The sequence below is a fragment of the Rhinolophus sinicus genome, linkage group LG11 (genome assembly GCF_036562045.2).
Source record: "Rhinolophus sinicus isolate RSC01 linkage group LG11, ASM3656204v1, whole genome shotgun sequence".
NCBI classification, from domain to species: domain Eukaryota; kingdom Metazoa; phylum Chordata; class Mammalia; order Chiroptera; family Rhinolophidae; genus Rhinolophus; species Rhinolophus sinicus.
In genome coordinates this window covers 60,340,967-60,362,917 of record NC_133760.1, presented here as the reverse complement: position 1 = coordinate 60,362,917, position 21,951 = coordinate 60,340,967, and the positions used below count along the sequence as shown (strand labels likewise).

Here is a 21,951-nt window from a genome sequence, read left to right as displayed (position 1 = left end):
CAGACTTTGATCTTCTCATTTATCTTTCGAGACTGCAGAGTCCTAATCTTTTAATTCCAAAATGAATCTGCTCTTAGTGGAAGCATCAATTTGATTAGCAGGTAGCAGGACAGCAAAACAATGCGTAGAAGGGAGTGGCACTAGCCAATGTGAGTGAAAACAATTCTGCAAATTCCACCCAGTGAATAGACTACTTTCAACTTCATTCCTTGGAAAATCCGAGTACTGGGTTTTCTCACCAGGGACACAAACATTACACACCAAAAAAAAAAAAAATCATCTCATTCAACTTTCACATTTTACAAGTGAGAAAATGCTCATGTTGCAAAGGAAATAAACAGAAAATATCACTTGACACCAATTCATAGCATTTATTGACATTTCCATTTAAAATGCTAGGAAAGCTGTATAAATTGTAAACATGGAAACCAAACACTTGCATAAATTATTTCAAAACCTCTACAGCACATTAGAAAACAGTGCAGCTAATTGAAGGGTAGAAACATAACCGCCAAATAGAAGGGAGGATTCGATTACTAAATCATACACCCATACCGAAATTTAAGTGCCCGTTTGAGACCAGCAAATTCTGATTGTCAAGTTCAAGTTGCAGTACTAAAGCCACGAGTGGCCTCAATTTACTCTGCGCATTTTCATACATTAACACTCATAATCTAGGAATGAGAGTGCAGGAAGCGTCAGAAGAACATGGACCTTGACAAAGTAGGAGGTGACAAGGAAGCATCCAGAGTGGCTCTGGCTAAGCAACCTTTCCTGTAAGGGTAAGGCTGGCCCACTCTCCATGCTCCCTAGCAGGGGCCCTGGAAGAAAGCAAAGCTGAGTTCTACTCCCCTCTTCTGAAATAGGCTCTCTGGTGCTTACAGCAACTGAGTTAATTGGTGGAGCTCCCTTTCCTCTAGTGCCTCCTTGTTTCCCCATATCTGCAGGAGGAACGTACAGGGTGTCTGGCTTGCACTTGGCCCTGTACTATTCCTAACTTGCACAGTTAAGGGAGTCAAGTTATGAAGGCATGAAGTCTGGTGGGCATGAGAAGAGACTCCAAGTTGTCCAGAATGATTCCGTGGAATCAGGAACCACAAGACCCGAATCCCTTACATTTTTATCTCGGTCCCGCCTACCAATTCATACTTCCTTTAAATGTGAAGTGGCCCCAGAACAGAAAAACCTGGAGGAAGACGGAAAAGCAAGACATCTGCATAATTATCTACCCTGTGGGAAACTAATTTGGACTCAGATGAAGACATTCGTTCCTTCTCCACTTGCTTGCTGGTTCCTCACTTTGTTTCATGTTTCCAAAGGCATTTAAATATTCCTTCCCTAAATTTCAATGCTGCTGTGTGTTCTCAAGATAAGTTCTCAAGTGTACCATTACACACACAAGCATGGAAGTTAGGATCGTACCGTGAAGGTTCGGTTTTCAAGTCTTTTTAATACTAGAGAAAGGAGTCCTAGTTTCAACACTGAAAATCACTTCCAAACATATCAAAAGAAACCTGAAATGTACATACACACTCCTTGTTCACTAAGTAATAAATGTAAGCCTATTACATTTTATGAGTACTTTACAGCAGTTCCTCACAGAAGCCCCTCTCACCTTACAAGAATATCTGTTAATGTGTTGCATTAAATGTAAAAACGAAGTTCAAGTTACCATCCCATACAAATGTGTTTTGTAGTCAATGGTCTGTTTGCAGGTATAGAAGTGGACTTCCTCGCGCTCCTGTCTGGGACAAATGTGGGTCCTGGAGGCTGGCTTTGGAGACTTGTTCTGGAGGTAGAAATGAAATGGCTAAAACTCAACTAGAGCTGTAGTGTGGGAGGTAAGACTGGAGCCCCCTTCGCCCCTACACCCCCACCCGGCACCTTAACCAGCTTTCCTTCCAACCAACAAATTCATTCATGTCTAAGAATCTATCATGAAGGGGACAGAGAAGTTCAGGTAATGATTAACACGTGAATTATGGCAAATGCAAATCAGTGCCCGCGTGATTAGCTTGGTCACCGGAGCACTAAGAAGCTGTGCAAATGCCGTAAACACCCACCCTGGACACAGTTAAACAGGAGGCTCAGAAAGCACAGGATCACTTGTTTTGACCCAAAGCCTTCAAGAGAACCTTCTTCAACTGGGATTTTGCATCACCGGCCTGGGGCGCTGAAAAGTCTGGTTGGCAAAAACCCACTACTTAATCTGCTGCTCAAATGTGCCACCCAGATCAAAACACACTCTGAAACAAAATAAAATTTGAAGGACAACGTGTAGGTAGCTGTTAAGAAGTCAAATATTTCTATTTATAACCCACAATGCTCCACAAAGGATGCAATGGCTGACCACTGAGATCAGCTCTAAGCAGGGGTGCAGACGGTGAAATTCTTACCACTATTTTCATACTTTACATTTGGTCCTTCGGCAGTTCTTGCTACTCTCCCCTTCCCTCCAGAATGGAGCTCTTCCTCCGTAGACCTTCTGCACAGGCCTGGTCACTTTCTCGCTGTATTACTGCAAACATATACTCAGAGCACCACTGCCTCCTCTTACATAACTCCCTAAACCGTGTGGTTAGGAATTTTGTTCCCTTATAGCAGATCAGGAGCAAGTTCCTTTCCAATGACAGCTTCACCCACTTTCTACCTCCGTCCCAGGCCCACCCTTCCCACGCTGTGTCACCATTTGCTCGGTCAGTTCCTCTGCCTTCATTAGTGGCTCCTGGTTGACTTCTCCCCAAGATTCTGCTTCCCAATGTGCAACTTTCACTTCTCCCGGGTACCTAATGCACTTGTGTACTTTCAACACATCCTATTGGGGTTTAAACCAAGTTATTTATGTGTCTCTATCCGAGATGGGTATTTATGCCCGTCTGTGCTACCTGACTTAGAGTCTAAGATCTTAGAAGGCAGCATTCACGTTTGAGATCTTTGAGGCCAGAAACAGCAGAAAATCAGGAGCAGAAAAGATTTTTGGTGAAATGCCATTTGAAAGTTAATGGAGAAGGAAGCGAATGTAAAGCAAAACAGGAGCGAGGAAGAAGAGTCACACCTCCGTGTGAATTCATTCACGAAAAGATCACAGCATATCAGATCGTCCATCCAGCATCATCAGACAGATAACGTTTTACATTTTCACAGTGCTTTGGGGACGTGTGCACACATGATCACATCTGATTCTCACAACGAGAAATCCTGGGAGGTGGGGTGGGCAAGGGGGCTCTGTTCTTGCTCGGCTGCTGGGGAGAATGAGGCTCAGAGAATGGACCTGCCATCGTGAGTTCATGACCAAGTCGACTCTGAAAATATCACTTCTCCCAACAATCTTCTCTACAATGCGGACTCAAATGTATATCTCATGTTAGTACCACTAGAACTTTGAAAGTAGGAAAAAAGAAGAGACAATCAAATTTAGCTTTTCACTTTAAGGGTGCTTCAAAGAAATGGAACTCCAAAGCACACATGACGGACACGAGGCCTTCCTTTCAAGTCGATCACATTAGCTGAGTGTCTGAAGATCCATTTGGTGTGGTGATTCCCATGGCAGCTAGTCTGCCCTGAGTTTGGTGATTGGTGAAAGGGATGGGGCAGGGGGTTAGAGAAAACAAGGGCAAACTGAGCGTGCATGGCGACCAACCCAAGAGTGCTGTGATGCTACGGAGCTGCTCACACCACACACCACTGGTTGTTTACTGTACGTTCTCTTTGGTCTTGACATCGGTTTACAAGTGTATCAAGTCTAAGAAGAAGAATACCGGTAGAATCCTTTTATGCTAGTTGGAAAGGCATCAAAATCACTACTGCAGCCCCCCTTTACACAGAGGCCCATTTCTGCACTGTACAAAGGCGGTAACCATTTTCGGTACACTCTTAGTGCAAACACTTACCACACTGAGCAGAATGGGAGAAGAGGGGCCTGCATTTACTCCACTGGCTGTCACAGGACTCGAATTCACTGTAAGGTGTCCATAATACTGCTTGGATATCTGAAATTCTTAATAACATATTCAGGAAAACCGGTATCTTTTAGTGACATACAAAGAGAATCTTCCACTCTGGGTATTAAAACAAGATCGAGAGGTGTGAAATCAAGCCCAGAAGGGGCTCTTCTCTCCCAGGCTCTTAGAGCCTGGGAGGACTGCCTGAAAAGGAGTTCCCTTTCCTTAATTTAATATCCTTGAGACTAATTCTCCCGCACCCCTCCCGCCTCTTTCAGGGGTGAACAGATAAAAAATGGCTGCATTTTAACTTCCTGGAACCAATTTTCCCTCTATTGTAAGGCTGTAGACAGGCTCAGTGAAAGAAATGCTGCACTATGATTCTGGAGTGATAATTACACTTCAACAACCTATTTTAGCTATTCTAAGGTTCTTCAAATATGACACAGATTTTGGTTAGTCAGAGCCCCAAATTCTGCCTGTACCTCTGTTGTTTAAAGCGTTAATCTAATTTTAAAAACTCATAGTAGAAATGTTATCTAAGCCTGTTATTCTTCTGAACGTCACTCAGGTACCAGAAAACAGAACAGCCCTTGGTATTATACCCCTCATTCTGATTTGGGAAGTGGGGCATTTGTTGACTTCGGGAGTAAACGGCAAGGGAGGTGATACCCGCTGTCAGGCCCAAAGCACATAGATGGTTTTAACAGTCACTCAGCAGAGTCAAGCACAATAAAATCAGAAATGAGGAGCGACCCTCTCCTTGCCCTTGTGTTCTCAAAGCTCTTCTTTACATTTCTTGATTGAGCAGAGAGAGGCTGACGAGAACGCAGTTCCATTTCCAGGTCTGAACACAGACAATTTGATTACTATTCCCATATTCATGAATCACAATTTGGTGGTCCTGGGAATGTTTAAACAATTTTTTTTCATGTAAGATTTCTCATTCAAACCAACTTTGTGAACCACTCATCGGCAAAGTGCAAGGATTGGTTAAGACCTCCAAAAAGCCTCCTTCCATAAGACTGGCCTTAGTGACGACATGTGCTGAAATGGGATTCTCAATCAATAAACAGCAAATACAATTAAGAGAGTAAATCTAAACTTTGATATGTATTTTGAATAACCAAATAAATATTAAGCTTCCCACCACCTACCCACCCTCACTTGGGGAGTTGTGTGTGTGTTTTTTCGTGTTTTTTTTTTTTTTCTTTCTAGAACAAAATGAAACTTTCAACATCTGCTTCCACCGAAAAAGCCAATGTTGCATTTCACAGACATAAAAGATGAAGGGCCCTTGGAGCTGTAGCACCAGAAGTAGAAGAAAAGATGCAGATGATGGCTTTGTTTGGAATCATCAGGTTCTACAATCTATCATTTGGTTTCTCACTAGTAGCTTTTTAAATTCCCGAACAGTCTTAGTATCCTTGTTGTTAATATTACTATTAAAATAAGTTCCTATGGAGAAAAAGGACATACACTGTTAATAAAATGTCTTCAAACGTCTTTTCTCAGAAAAAGCAGCAGGTTCATCGTACAAACCAGCCTAATCCCATCTTCCCGTGGAAAGGCTGGACTCCAGTTATCCCTGTACCATCTCTACATTTTCATCTTTCGCCTTGAAAAAGGAGACTCATTTAGGAATTTTGTGAGCTTAAGTTTGTGGTTTGCCTTTCGTGAAATGCTGCTGGCTTTTGGCCAAAAGTACATACATTGCGACTGGACCCAAGTGGTCACAAAATTGCCAACGTATTAAAAGCGTCATGAGCTGTCACGTGACTTATGGCATCTTCTAAAATTGCAACTCGCTCCCTTCCATGGGCACCCAGCCCAGGAGACGCGCGTCCTCTTACAAACACCCACTCCGTTGACTTCCTTTTAGTCTTGCTTCCACAGGAAGCGGACACTTGGCAAATGTGCAAGGGGAGGCCGATCAGCTGTGGAAGTTCTGCACGGCGGTCTGTTTCTGGGAGAGACGGAGGAGCTCCTCGCGAATTGCTTTGATGAGCGAAGCTGAGGAGTGGCCGGGCTGGAGGTCTTCCGTGGAGCTGGTGGTGTAAGCCAGGCCGGTGCCCTGCAGCCCCCGGTGTGGGAGGTTCCCGGGAGGAGCCGAGGGCTCCCTGCCCGAAGTCCTTGGCACCTGGAACAACGGTGAAGAAGAATACTCTTGATGTCCGAGCACGTGCGTCTGAAAAACATGGCAGATGTTGCTGTACTTTCCATGTAAGAACAGGAGGGGAAAATCAAACTCAAACTGGCAGCGAGCATGCTCCCAGGATTTCCCCCACCCATCTCCCACCCAACAACTCAGCCCTCCACGAGGAATCCCTAGGACCAGAACAGAGAGTAGGAACTGTGGTGAAATTGTTCAAGGGAGAGCTGTCCAATAAAGAAATCCTCGAGCTTAATAGGTGCCTAATAAATACTGGCTTAAAGACAGACAGAAAGAATGATCCAATCGGCCAAGTCGCTGTGTGGCCCGCTGGGATAATGGGGAGGGACCAGGAGAGCTGTCTAGATTTTCTGTAATGAATATTGCTTTTATGATTTTTTAAAAGGTTATTTTTTTTTTAAATCATGACTTCAAGTCTGAAATGTGCCTCAAGAAAAATTATATCCTTTCCAAAAGTTCAATGCCAATACTCTCCCACTCTGGGTTTTTAAAAGGGATCCCCAAAGCAGAAGCAGCTGAATTAAGTGATTACATCTAAATTCTCCATCGTGACCCAAACACAAGATACTCACGGCCTCTCTTCGGCCCGCTTCCTCCTCCCCGTACGAAGGCCAGCCTGGTCCCCCATACTGGCCGCCTCTGCTTGGTGCAATTTCCACTGGCTGAGCCCCGATTCTGCTCACAATGCCCACCTGAGTCAGGTGCTGGATCTGGGAGCCTGAAAGAACACAGTGGAGTGGCCTGGTCAGCAACACTGGCAGGAGAGCGAGGCTGCCCAGTAAGGAAGGCCCTTTGGTTCTGACCCCCGCAGTCCCGTACGGACGAGGGTAAGAGTATTGTTCAAACACGGCACCGATTCTACCTCCAGAGAATGACATTTCCTGAGAAAAACAGACTGTGAGCTTCGTGGTTCAGGGGCTCTGACTTCCTTTAAATACACTGATGTGATATTATGTTCCTGGCTAGACATCAAAGGACTGGGAACAAAAGGTATAACAAAGGCCCTCCATTCATTTCTGTAGCGGTTACAAATAAGAAGATCTTATTTATTCAACAGAAAAGAGTGAAAGGTCCTGGAGCCATAAAGAAGCTGAAACCTGGCTGCTCACTGCTCATAGCTTTCGGAATCTCAGGAGCGGAAAATTCAATGTGCTTTCTTTTTTTTTGTCTTAAAAAGCAGGGTGCATATTTATCTGAATTCAGAATGCTGAGGTATATGTTCATTATACGCCCACTGTTTCCGTAACTTAGCTATATCACATTAAAAGTGTAAAGCCTCCCAGCCAACCTCATCAGTGAGGCACACTGATGGCAAAGCCAGAACGTATCTCAGCTTATTATCCTACATTCACACATGCTGCAGCCCTCCCTGTGGGGCTAGGAAAAGCCAAGCTTTAACCAACATATTTTTCTCCATCAACTTTTGCATATGGAAATATCCCAACGCTGCAGATTAAGGGAGAAAGAGAGCGATCTTTAAGCACCGTGAAACAAAAGCACTTATTTCCGAAGGTTCCTAGGATCATCAAATATAACTGTGATGCTCAGACTGATCCCATCAAGGTTCAGAGACTTCACAGAGGTAAGGGAGGCGGTCCTCTCCATCTTCTTCTCCTCCTCCAGTTGTCTAATTAATAGCCTCCCTTAATTGAATACGTTAAAAAAACAAACAAACAAACAAAAAACCTCCTGCACAGTTTTATTTGAATATATAATGTTAACTAAAAACAAAAGGTCAGAAAAAAACCTTCCACGCTCCTCTCAGAGTCACATTCTCTGCAGGTGCACTTGACAGTTACTAAAGATTCCAAACAGTTATTAAAATTATTAGGACTGTTAGTACTATATGCTCAACAGTGTTTGAGCGAATCTCGCAAAGAACACAAATGCAGCACATGGTTCTCTGTCATTTACAAAGATTCAGACAACTGCATAGGGAAAAAAGATGATCTTTGCATTAAAATCCCAATGGTAGTAGAAATCATAATTCAGACGTGATTTTGCGACTCGTTTTAGTCACTTAATGATACAACGCAAGCTTCCCCCATGATTCAACGTAGGACATCAGGCCCAACAAGCCTAGGTTTGCATTCCAGCCCAGCTACAGACAAACACCACTACCTTGGGCACCCGGCTACCACGCCTGCTGAGCCCCAATGCCTCACTTCGCAAATGGGATTTTTAAAAAAAGACCTCATGATGTTATTTCAAGGATTAAAGGAAATAAAATAGGTCAAGTACTGAAAGCATAAGAGGCAACACAGAAATCTTAAATTCCCTTTTTCTGGCTCTTTCTGAGTGCTTCATATTAAATAACTGCACAAGTTACTCACTGATGCCTTTTTTACTGTATTCAGGGAGCTTACACTTAATTTGCTATTAGAAATAATGCTGATAAACATCTCTGCACATGCAGTTTTTCTCCACTATTTGGGATTTCCTTTGGGAAGGAGAGCCTAGATTTCCAGAGGTGGAATTACCAAATCAAAAGCTCACTAAGGTCATTGCCAAGATGCTTTCCCTAAGTTTAATGATTGATACCAACACCAGAAATAATATAATGGGAATAATAATAATGATAACTATATTTTTAAATACTTTTTGATGTGCCAGGCACTATTTTAAAGCACTTTACATGTTATCTTCTTTAATCCTCAGAACCACCATAGACGGTAAGTACTGATATAATCCCCACTGTACAGATGAAACTGGATACTTATTTCACCATACCACATTATCATGAAATCAGTCAGTATCTCGAAAACTAAGCATGTAAGACTGTTATAAAATACATGTATTTACAGCTCTTTTTCTAAAAAAAGAAAAGTGAATACATGAAAAAGGATTTGTGAACACACAATGGGATTTATAGATGATGTAACACAGAATTGTACACCTTAAATCTATGTAACTTTACTAACAATTGTCACCCCAATAAACTTGAATTTAAAAAAGAAAAGAAACGATTTAATCCCTAAATTTTAATTGTGGTCTAGGAAAAACACCATGTTATCTTTACACTTTAAGTAAACCAAATTATGCATAATGTTTCTCAAATCAACTAATTATAATTTTTAGAATTTTTTTTAACAAAAAAATTAGCAAAATTAATTTTCTCTCTGGCTTCAAAATTTCCAGAAATTGAACTAAGGTTTAAAGTTTCAACAACTTTTACAGTTGCTTCTTAAAAGCTGGAAAACTGCCCACTTTAAAACAAATAAATGTTTTTGTGCCATAACAAGGGCTCACAAATAGGTGTTTCAGTTTAACCGTGAGAATTGAGAACCATTTTGCCTAAAAGAGGTGTGCTGCGAATTCCACGTGAAGGGACTGCTTCTGAGACGCTGATTCAGGAATGAATCAGTGGACGTGAGTCTCCAGATCTTAGACACTCTGTCCCGTCCCACTTGCCCTGCATCTCACCAGGATCAGAGGGAAAGCAGCTCTTACCAGTGGAAGAGGTTGCTGTAAACACTGGGATGCTGATACACCGAGAAGTCTAGAATGTACTCTGTCAGAATGTAGCCAAAAAGCAGGCGTCCTCTAGTTCAGAAATGCAAGCTAAATAGTCACGTGTACCTGTGGTGCCCCCGACAGGCCGAGGCCGGGCCACCGATGGCATGTCCTCAGAGTAGATCCCTCGGGCAGCATACGGGGCTTCAGTGGATGCCTGGGGCTGCTGGGGCTCAGAAGGCACCAGCTCTGAAGATTGCAGCACACCAGGGACAAAACCGGGTCTGAAGGCAAAGCACAAGAAGCATACAGAACCACACTGTATCCCTTCTCTGGCATCTGACTAGGCCTATGAAAAAAAATAAGACCTATTTGTCTACTGGCTTAATATCCATCTCCTCTCCCGGAACACGAGCTCCCTGAAGACAGGGACGTTTCCTGTTTGCTCACTGTTGCCTGGAAAACAGCGGATGCTGGAACAATCTCTGTCGGAGATCGAAGGAGAAGAAACCCTTTAGTTTACAGCTCAAAAGAAGATGCAGTCAAGTTGTAGGGCCTGTTCGTCTCCAGCATCTGACTACAGTGGTGATTTGCAACTGTGGCTCCACACGAGGGTCACCTGGGGAGCTTTTAAAGCCCCGATGCCCACGCTGCACCCCAGATCAATTAAAACAGAGTCTTTAGGGGTGGGGCCCAGACATTCATAGTTTTTAAAGCTCCACTGATAATCCCGAGGTTCATCCAAGCTGAAAACCAGTGCTCTAAATCAGTGTTTCTCCAACTTTTTGGTCTCAGGATCCCCATATACTCATAATAAAAATTATTGGCAATTCCCAAGAGCTTTTATTTTTGTGTATCATATCTATACATATGTATTATATTTGAAATTAAAACTGAGAAATTTAAAAAATACTTGTTTTTAAAATTCATTTAAAATAACAATAGTAAACATATTACATGTTAATATTTTCATTAAATTCACTGTATTTCCAAAAAAATAGTGAGTTTTACATCTTTTTCAAATTTCCTTGATAGACGATATCTGGATTCTCATATAGTTAGTATTCAATCAGTTGCCATAAATCTGTAGTTGGAAAAGGAAGGAATATTGTAATAGCCTTTTCAGATAATATTCAAATAGTTCCGATATTCTTCTTCCATACCACACCAAAACTCAACAAGGTTTCCTTACGGGTTAGTGGCATGATATCAATGAACTTTTCATACTTTGTTACATTAAAGGCCCACTGGTGTATCTTGCACTTTGAATGGACCCACCTATGATTTTATGACATTGGTCATTTGGAAAATATTAGTTCACTGTGTTCCGTACATTTTCTAGATATTGATACACTTCATTTTACAGTATTAAAAATATCACATTCATTAACATCACCATTGAGCTCATCAGAAAAGTCTTTAAGTACTCGGAAGCTGTCAAGTTCACGACAGCAGACGAAAGTTTCCAAAACTCTGATTTTCATTTGAAAGCTCAATTTTATTATTGGCATGATACTGTTACCGTAGCTGTGTTTCTTGAAGTGACAGGCCCACTTCGTTCATTTTCGAGACAGTATCTGGCAACCACCCAGGTCTGAATCATGATGTCTGCCAGTTGTTTGTTCAAGTGAAAACTATGGGAGCAGTTAGCTCAGGGCAGTTCTCAACTCAAACAAGTGAACATGGGCTATTCCTCGAAAATTTCCATATTCAGCAAAGTGCTTTATATGTATTTCCTCTTTTGTCACACAGACTACTAAAGAATCGAGGGTTTAGGTTTAATAAATTTAATAATTTTTACTACGTCATCAAGGACATGCTAATATAAATCTGGCATCTTTTTTTAGAAACTGCGATGGTGGTAAATATGATGGCAAGTCAAACAACCTGCTGCCACTGTTTTAATTCCTGCTAAGGCACCCGCAGTTTCAACTATCACTGCTTTTGCACCTCAGTACAAATGTCAACATGACAAAAAATGTCAAATAATGTCTTAAAATTGTTATGAAAATAATTTTGAGCTCACAGACCCCCTGAAAGGGTCTCAAAGATGCTCCAGGGGTCTTCAAATCCCACTTGAGAACCACTATTCTAAAGAAATTTAAAAATTAAAAAAGATGATAGTCTAATGATACTTCTTTGCAAATGGCAGTCTCTACCAGTAATTAATAGATCAAACCAGTTTGGTGAGAATATAAACTGACTTGCCCTTAGTCTACAGTGTTATTTCTGGAGTATATCTCAGAAATTGAAGTTCAGGCTATCTATATTACTCTCTTGAAGTAATTGCTGCTGTTTCAGATTGACCTCAGAAAGAGATGTCTTGATATCTTTGACCTTACAGATCTAAGAGCTTAAATAAGGCAAGATCTGTATAATGGAGCTCACCTAACCTCATCGTAAGCGCTGCACTAACCACCCATTAACTAGCGCTTGCCATTTTCTTTTTTCTACTTTACCCAGTCAGTTAGCGCTCTCCTGCCTATATTTACAGCCCTTTTGTCCTAGGTTATGTGCTCAAGTAATTCAGTGTGCTCCAAATACTCCACAATCCTTTCACTCGGGTGACCAATTTACCATCCAAACTAGAGCACTTTTGAGAGCAGAAGTTACTAATAATTATGCTGGACAACAGGTATAAACCAGAGCAAAACTGGGCAAACCAGACCTGATGGTCCTCCTGTCATTAACTTCTTCCTGGGTCACCTGAGCTCCACCTGCTCCTTTTACCTTTGTTGCTTTGAGACCACAATGCAGTGTCTGGGTGGGAGAGTAGAGTTGGGGAGAAATAAACAAACCCCTCTGAAAATGAAGGGGAACAAAGAAAAGTAATAGAAAAATCTAAGGAGGAAGCAGGTAACATTCCTACTTCTGTGTGACTCTTAGTCATTGAAGGATAGTTGTGTATTTCTGAGACGAATTCTGTTTCTCAGCAATTTCTTCTTTGTAATCAAAATCAACTGTCCACTCATGTGTGGGTCTATTTATGAACTCCGTTCTGTCTCGTTGGCTTATTTGTCCAGCTATACAGCAATACCACACTGTCGTAATTATTTGACAGGAATTTATAACATTTAGAAGAGTCTTAACGCTTTATTCTTCTTTCTTAGTATGTCTTGGCTATTCCTGGTCCTTTGCATTTCCACACATACAGAGGGTGCCAAAAAAGTGTATACAAGAACAGAAAAAACTATTAAACTTGTAATACTCAATCTATACCAATAACAAAAGATGAATACAAGTCACGCTTGACTTCTGCAATGACAAGAGGTGCTCAAAGTGGTTACCATCGGCATCCAGATACTTCTGATTACTGCAAACTACTGCGTGAGCAACATTGACCAAAGTGTTCCTTTGCATACATTTTTTTGGCACCCCTGGTATTTTCAGATCAGCTTGTTCGTTTCCACATATTAAGAAAACCCAACAAACTGCCGGTATTTTTAATGAGATTGCAATGAATCTGTTGATCACTTGGGGAATACTGACATTTTAAAAATACTGAGCTGTCCAATCCATGAACAGCTTTCTTTAGAGGGCTTGAATATCTTTGGTTAGATTTATTCAGAGGTATTTTATATTTTTAATGCTTTTTTACATAGTATCTTTAAATTTTTTTATTTTCTGTCTGTTGCTCGTAAACATAAATAAAACAGATTTTTGAAAACTGATCTTATAGCCAGCTACCTGGTAATTTGTCTATCTTGCTATTTAACCATCTTGCTAAATTCCTTGAATTCTAGCAATTTATGTGTTGACAGTTTGGGATTTTCTAATACAAAGTCATATCATCTGTGAATAATAACAGCATTATTTCTTTCTCTTAATGCCTTAATCTTTGTTTCTTTTATGTGCTTTATTACACTGGCTAGCATCCCCAGGACGCTGTTACTAGAAGTAATATAAGTAGGCATCTTTGTCTTGCTCCTGTTCTTAGAGGGAAAACTTTTAACATTTCACTTTAAAGTAATATTTGCTGAGATAACTTTTATCAGGTTAGAGAAGTCTGTGTCTATTCTCTGTTTGCCAAGATTTTTACCAAGAGCGGGTATTGAATAGTATCAAATGTTGCATCTATTGAAATGAAAAGATTTTCCACCTTTATTCTCCTCAAAGTAGTGAATTACTTTGATTTTTCTTAAATACTAAATCACGCTGGCATTACTGGAATAAATCCAATTTGGTTGTGATGTGATATCTATTTGTATATATTGCTAGATATACCTGCTAATATTTACTTTCACATTTTTTTGCATCTATGTTTATGAGTGAAACTGAACCCTAACGTTTCCTTTCTTGAAATGTCCTTGTTCTTCTTGCCTTGTCCTTGGTATTAAGGTTACACTGGTTTCATAAAATGAGTTGGGAGTGTTCTCTCTTTTTCTGTTCTTTAGAAGAGTTCATATTACATTGGCATCTTTTCTTCCTTGAGTATTTGGTAGCACTCACTGTTGAAGCCACTTCGGCTTCGAGTTTTCTTTGTGGGAAGAATTTTAATTATGATTTTAATTTCTTTAATAGTTATAGAATTATTCAGGTTTTCTCTTTCTAGGAATTTTTCCATTTCAAATTCATTAACATAAATGTGTTCATAAAATCTTGTTAATGTCTGAAAATCTTTTTTAAATCTGTCTTTTAAAATCTTTTTAACTTCTGTAAGATCTAGATTAATATGTCCTCATATTGATAATGTTACAGATTATTTGATCAAGCTCTCCAAGTCTCCAGGGGTTTATCAATTTTATTAGCTTTTTCAAAGAACTTTGAGCTTCACTGATCCTCTCTATTATGGTATTGATTTTCTATTTCATTAATTTCTATTCTTATTTTTATTTTCTTCCTTCGTTCCATTGCCTTTAGGATTAATTAGATCTTTTTTTAACATCTTGAGATGGATACCTAGATCATTAATTTTCAGCCATTATTCTTTTCAAATACATGATTAATATGCAAACCTATATGGCTGGTCTAGTTGTTGATTTCTAACTTAATTTTACTATAATTGGCAAATATACTCTAAGCGATTTCAATTCTTTGAAATTTGTTAAATTTCTTATGGCCCAGCATATGGTAACATTTTTTTAAATCTTGTATTTTAGAAGTATGCGTGTTTTGTGGTAATCAAGTCCAGTGTTCTATATATGTCAAGTAGGTCAAGTTGATTAATCATATTGTTCAAATTTGCTATATCCTTTCTGTATCTACATATTTTTTTGTCTCTTGTAAGTCAAATGTAGTTTTTGAAATCCTATTTGACAACCCTTTGGTCTTTTAATTGGAATGTTTACCCATTTATATTTAATGTAATTATTCATATATATGAATTTAGATCTCGACATTCTTATATTTGCTTTCTATATGTCCTGCCAATTGTTATGTTCCTTTTTCTCCCATATTTCTTACCTTCTTTTGGATTGGTTTTAAATTATTTTATTTCTCCCCACTATCTTGATATTATTTTTTAGCATTCTTTAGGAACTTATCCTAAAAATTACACCAGACTTGTTGATTTATTACAATCTAACATAAATTAGTAGTTTTACATCTTCCTGTACAATGGATTTTAACTCCACATTAAGCACAATTATTTTAAAATCTCTGTTCAATAACTCTAATACCGGGATCTCTTCTAATTCCATTTCTATAGTGTTTTCATTTTTTTTAAGTCATATTTTCTTTTCTTTTCCTATGTCTGGTAGTGTGTGTCTGTTTCTGTGTTTGATGTGTCCAAAAACCATAATGATACTGGCAGGCCCAATGTAATATTATCTTCTTCTAAAGGAGAATTATATTTGTTTCTGCCAGGCAGCTGGAGAGACTAACAATGCCTGATCACTCAATCCAATCAGGAATTGAGATAATTCAAAGTTGAGTTTTAGTTCCTGTAGGGACCCACTTACTTATTCACCCTTACTCCTAGGATATAACTTAAAAATCTGAACCCAAAACCTTTGGGTGTATAAAAGGGCCTGTCATCCTTGTTCTCTAGCCCCATAAGTGTGTCAAAAGTTTTGCTCAGTTTTTCAACTATCTCCTCTGAAATCATCAGGTGCCCCAGGAAAGAGTGGCCCAAAGGCAGGGCTCACCTCTCCAGATTTTCTAGATCTTGGCCCCATACCGCTTCATTTTTATTTTAAAATCTTGTCTAACTTTTCCAGTTGGCCTCAGCAAATTATCTAGTCTGTCATTACTGAAAGCAGAACTCAAATTTCAACTTTTTTTTCCTGCTTTTCTGGTTAGATCAAGGGAACACACAACTCAAGAGTTTTGCATCTGCTCATACCAGCTAAAGAAATAAGTTTACGAAATTCAAAAACAAAACAGCCTACGTCAGGAAGTTCTAATACATTTTCTCCTGAAAACTTTACCTTGGCAATGGGCCTGATGGGGGAGTCATTCCATAGTCTTCATATCTCTGGAAGAAATTCACAAGAAGATAAAGATTAATATTCAATACTTATTAGAAAGTGACAACAGCAAACTTGTAAATTTAGGTTTACGGGATCAACTTTCAAGAGAATTATTTTCTCATAAAATGTTAGCATGCTATTGGGGCATTCTGCCATCAAGTAATGCCAGAAGTTTCAGTTTGGGGAACTGGGTTACCAAACTTTAAAAAACACACAACTAATTTCTAGACCTCTCTTTCTTTTGTAAAAATACGAATAATCAGATTTCTGTGCCTGCTCTTCCCTACCGGCTTATTTGCTATAAACCTGTATCTTTTGCTAAAAAGACAGGCCAAAGTGGCCATGTTAATTACAAACGATTCTTTCGATACTGCCCAGTAGCTATTCAAATGGGTGCCCAGTAGCTATTCAAATACACTCAAGAAACTAAACAACACAAGTGCAGTACCATGTTGTAAAAAGAAAAAGATATAAGGAACCAAAAATTAGAGCGACTCCTGAAGATGAAGTAAGCACCTTCAGTTTCTGGCAGTTGTCTGGCTCCCAGGAGGCCCAGCCATACTCCCTGTCCTTAAGTACCATAGGTGTCCCCATATCCTTCAATCACCTCTTTTTTTAATTGAATTTTTTTATATTGAATTTACTGGGGTGACAGTGGTTAGTAAAATTACATACGTTTCAAGTGTACAATTCTATAATATGTATACATTGTCTGTATATCACACTGTGTACTCACCACCCAGTTCGATCAGCTCTTTACTTGAGCTAATCTGAGCTAACCAAGTGCTCTTTGATTAAAACAATATGGCATCAGATTTAAAGAAACAGACTTATGTTGCATTCCTCATGAAATCAACATATCCTAACCCTAATGTACGTGGGACTCCTATTTCAATATTTCAACAACTATGAATCATTATTTTGGAATCAGCTATTTTAGCAGAACAGTAACTCTGGATAGAGTCCATCCAACTCCAGTTTGAACCAACTGGCTGTTCACAGGCAGAAGAAAAACACAACTCCAGGTTGTAAGTCAGCCTGGCTTCCGGATCTGCTCTAATGTTAGATCTTTATTTTTCTTTAACCTGTCAATTACTGAGTTAGTATTTTTGGTAAGCACTGTATAAACACTAACTCAGGCCCAAAGTAACACTAAAAAAAGTGCTCACCACCTGTTTTGATTACTTAACTCATAAAGTTAAGTAACTGCCTCCTGATTTGTCTTTCTGACTCCAAAGACGATGCTTTTAACCCCTGTACGATGTTGCCCATGGTTCCCCAAAACAGATGATTCCACCCCCACCCCCCCATAATTTCATTTCTATTGTGTTGAAAACGTAGATGCTCTGGAGTCAGACAGACTGGCCAAGCCACTCCACTTCCCAGCGCCTATTTCCTTATACCACAAAGGACAGAATGATCGCTACACCCCGTAGAGTTCTGAAGGGGTTATTAAATACGAAACTGCTCAAATTACTCCACCTTCTGACCTTCTCTGTTTCTACCCCCTTGGCAGAGTGAGAGAGTTCCCTGACGTTGTTGAGTTCCCCAACTGAGGTACAACAGGCCAGAGGGGAGGATGGAAGAAGGGAGGAATACAAGGGAAAAAAGCTTCGATTCTTTCTCCAAAGAATTACAGGGAAATGGAGACTTGGAAATTATTCACAGCGGCCTTTGTGCTCTCAGGACAGTTTGGATTTTTAAAACATATTCACATGCAAAATAAAACAGAAAAGATCAAGGCTTAGCAGTTTACCTATCAGGACTTCAGGTCTAATAAAAGGTAAACTAAAAAAAAAAAAAAATGTTGCAAACAGCTGTCCATTCTACCTGTTTTATTATTGCACCAGGCATTTCAACTCAACTCTAATGTAGTCAGAAAAGGGATGTTATTTTTCTAGAGACGGCATGCCCCAATGAAATTTTTTTTTTTTTTTTAAGTCACAGACGGGCGGCCAGTTAGCTCAGTTGGTTAGAACACGGTGCTCTTAACAACAAGGTTACCAGTTCGATCCCCACATGGGCCACTGTGAGCTGTGCCCTCCACAACTAGATTGAAACAACTATTTGACTTGGAGCTGATGGGTCCTGGAAAAACACACTTAAACAAAAGTTTTTTTAAAAAGTCACATACAGAATGGCAGGCATTTACTCTAAATGGGTCATATCTGTATAAAAGTTTGGGAGACAAAATAGAATTTTACGGTTTCGATCAACTGTGTCAATAAAAATCCCATTTTAATGCATCCCTTCATTCTATTCAGTATAAAACAGGGGACCAGCACAGGAAAGGTAGTCGGTGGGTGGAGTCTGCGATGGGCCTGCTTGTAAATGTCTTCCCAGCTCAGGTATCCATACCTGCTACTCGGAGGGCTAGTCCAGGGTGGTTAACTTAGCTCGGGAAAGAAAATGTGACCTATCGAGTGGTCTGACTCATCAATGCATAACTAACACCCTTATGCAGAAAGGAGAAATGTCATCAGATGGTAAATAAAGGTTTATGGGGTAACTGAAGAAACCCTGAAACCCACATTCCTGTGGTTTTCAGTGTAGTCAGAAGAAGCAAATAAAGAGTGATCAGGTTCCTCCTGGCAGCAAAACAGAATCTTTATGACCAGTTTATAAACACGTTGAAATTATACTAGGTATTCACAGATACAACCAATGAGTCTCATTTTCCACCAGATTAAGTTGCTGTCATTCTCACCAAAATACATAAGGATAACGTCAAAAGTCCACAATGAGAAATCCACTGAATAAGAGCATTTATAAAAATCTTACTGCGTGTTTGAATTCTTAGTTGAGATGGTAGATTAAGGCATTATCGCAGAATCATTCATCTCCAACACCTTTGAACAACGAGCAAATAACACAGATCTGTCAAAAATTCCTGCTAAAATTCATCAGCAGAAACCAAACCAGTCAAGAAAGGAGCAGAATCATGCTATGAACTGAGAAAAGTGGTCACCAAGGGAAAAAGCAAACGATTCTGGCAACACGAGGTGGCTCCAAACCCCACATCCAGAATGTGCAGAATTACCTTCCTAGTGAGAGAGACATTGACTAACTAGGCAGTACTGGAAAGGAAGGAAAGGAGGAAGTAAGGAAAAACAAGGATAGAAGGAGCCCCTAAACAGTACAATAGGATGTCAGGAAGAGCAGGAAGGACCACCCACTCCTGCCCCACCCAAGTCTGGGTGTGAAAGAATACAAGCTCGCAGGAATGCGGTTACTCCAGCAGGGTGGGTGGGTGGGTGCTGGGTAGGGGCACGGAAGACAACAAGGTCACTAAAGAGACAGCAGAGTGGAAGTTCCAAGGAGGACTGGACCTGCCCCACTGGGCCCTGCCCTTCCCCTTCTGCCATGACGTCAGGCTACAGAAACATGGACTGGAAGCCATCCTCAAGAGTGAAACAGGTCCCAAATAAGGTAAAAGGAATACTAAGGTGAATTTACCCCTATTCTAGCAAACCAAAGTGAAGGTAGGAGAGACCTGGAACGAGACAAAAAGAAATCAGCATGGCAACTCGGCAAACATACTACAGCAGTAAACAAGCAAACAAACAAATACACGTTTCAAAAAAAAGGAACATATGTAAAAGACAAAGAACCCGGTCTGGAAGAAAATAAAAGTACCAATCAGATTCTTGACAAGTATTTTGAACTATAAAAGAACTTACAAATGGCAATTCTTTGTTTTTTTTAAGTCAGCGATGAGATGATGCGACAGCAGAATGAACTGAAATGGGAGACCACAGACTGTGGAAATAATTTGAGGACCAAAACAATGCCATTATGGCTCTAAGAAATCAACTAGCAAGAAAAAAAAAAAAAAAGATATCGCTTAATGTCAAATTAATGTCACAGAGAAAAGGCCCATGATAATCATAATGAAGGCAGAGAAAAAGGACAAAGAATCTAAAGTAATTAGAGATAAAGTGGTAGATACAGAAAACAAAGATGAGCCAATATAAAGATAATTGCTACCTCTTCCTCCAATAAATTGATAAGAGTAAGAAAATTATTTCAGAAATAAGGTTTCCCTGAAGTAAAGGAAAGAACTGAATCTGAAGATAAAATGAGCACTGGTTCTTCAGGGGGGAAAATGGAAACTTATTTTTCCAAGTGCGAAGGACTATTTAGGCTTCCTAGCAGATCAGGCTCGTCCATCCCCTATAAAGAACAATTCAAGGAGCGCTGAAAGCAGGAGAGGTAACAGGTACAGGCCAGCAGGAAACAAGCTCAGGTCGGAAAGTGGGAACTCAAGGTTGAATGAAGAAGCTCCTGGTATGTCTTCCTCTTCATACCCAGCCCTCCTGTCACCCATACGAATCATCTTGGGTAGGTCTCTCAGCTCCGCAGCCTGATCAACGCCAATGAACAGCATTTACTTGTCGGCCACAACCCTGACATCCTACCCCCAAGGCCAGAGGCAGGGGACAGTGAGGAAGTCCTTGCAGTAACCTTGGTGAGAGATGATGGTGGCTGCAGCTAGCATAACGCGGTGGAAGGATTCAAGGGGAACAATCTACCAAGCTCCAGACTAGAGAATACTAGAAGGCCTGTACTTACGCTACATGGGTTGTTCGCTGCCGTCTGAGCTGGGCTGTAGAAGGACCCCCACTGGGTGGCTCGTCTCTCTTCTCGGGAAGGGGTGCTGTTCACGGGTAGGCCGGCTGGGACTCCGGGGGCTGCACTGACGGGCTGGCTGCTGGGAGCCACGAGGGCAAAAGCGTCGTCCAGGAGGGAGTGCATGGTCTGGCGTGCCTCCTCAATGGACGGCTGGGGCGGGACGTACTGCGGGGTGGGGAAGGGCAGGCCTGGGTACCTCCCCAGCTCTACAGAGGACGGCGTCTGCACATCTGCCGGGAGGTCGGGGTCAGACTACAAAGGGGAAAACAGCCAAGCAGAGAATAATCAGACAGACACCAGCATTGAAAGCAACCTGAAAACAAAACTCGATCTAGGGCCAAAATGGAATTTAACAATTTTCACTGATACTGAGGAAAAGGTTTACCGTAAGAATTTTTTTAAAATGACAGCTGAGAAATGTGCGTTACCTCCCATGGTGGCAAAAATGTTTGAATCAGAAAAAAGTGAAAACATTCAACAATCCTTTGTCTGGCAAAACTCTATCAACTACCTGAAATGCATTTCAATACCTGGAAGTATACTTTTTTTTTTTTAATTGAAAGCCCCTATGCAACCAAAAATGATATCTCAGAGTCTATATACTAAAACAGCTGGTCAACTTTCCATAGATATTGAAAACAAAAACTAAAGCAGTCTGCCGACTATTAAGAAAGACTAGCCCTAGACAAACCCCAAAAGAGTTCAAAGTCACCACATTACAACTGTTATGTGTATAAATTTTAACATTTATCATGGCAACTGTTTACAGCAGTAAATATAATAGTAACAATTACTTATACAGAAGCTATCAAATGGCAGTATCTCTAGGTAACATGAGTCATCAAGAAAGGTTTAAATTGTATTCTATACCCAATGTCAAAGAGGCAGGGCTATAAGTAACAACTAAGATTTTTTTTGAAACCTTATTTCCTGATACTGCCTTCTGAGCAAACATTGCCATCATATATACACTAGGTAAGCTGTAAGGGACAAAGCAGGGAACCAATGGAAGAGGGCTTTCAGGTTTCATGGCTCCAGAAGCCCAAACATCACAGTCACGGCAGCTGACGCACGGAAGAGGTTCTGCACAGCAGACCAGTGACCCCATGCCCTCCGTGAAGAAGGGTGGACGCCTTTTATCTAGAATGCTTTGCTCGCTCTGCTGGTTGGACCGCCCGACTGAAGGGTTCAAGGAAGACATTCCCGTATCTGTCTGGATCAGTGAGTCTCTCACAAAGAAACAGTGTTCAGCAGACACATCCTTTCACTTAGCCAACTGTCTGGAAAATGCTTCCTAATGATTATGGTCTGTCCGACAGATGATCAGGTGTTAGTCACGCCA

General features: G+C 40.5%; 1 protein-coding gene across 1 annotated transcript in view; it reads right to left on the bottom strand.

Moving 5' to 3' along the window:
• Positions 1-347: 347 nt before the first annotated feature.
• KIAA1549 (KIAA1549 ortholog) overlaps positions 348-21,951 on the bottom strand; it is a 104,811-nt gene continuing 83,207 nt past the window's right edge. The window contains exons 16-20 of the mRNA XM_019749890.2: positions 20,550-20,861; positions 15,936-15,982; positions 9,694-9,851; positions 6,687-6,832; positions 348-6,129 (exon numbers count right to left, since the gene is read on the bottom strand). Coding sequence (XP_019605449.2) covers positions 5,875-6,129; positions 6,687-6,832; positions 9,694-9,851; positions 15,936-15,982; positions 20,550-20,861 — 918 coding nt within the window. The 3' untranslated portion in view covers positions 348-5,874. The remainder of the gene's footprint in view (positions 6,130-6,686; positions 6,833-9,693; positions 9,852-15,935; positions 15,983-20,549; positions 20,862-21,951) is intronic.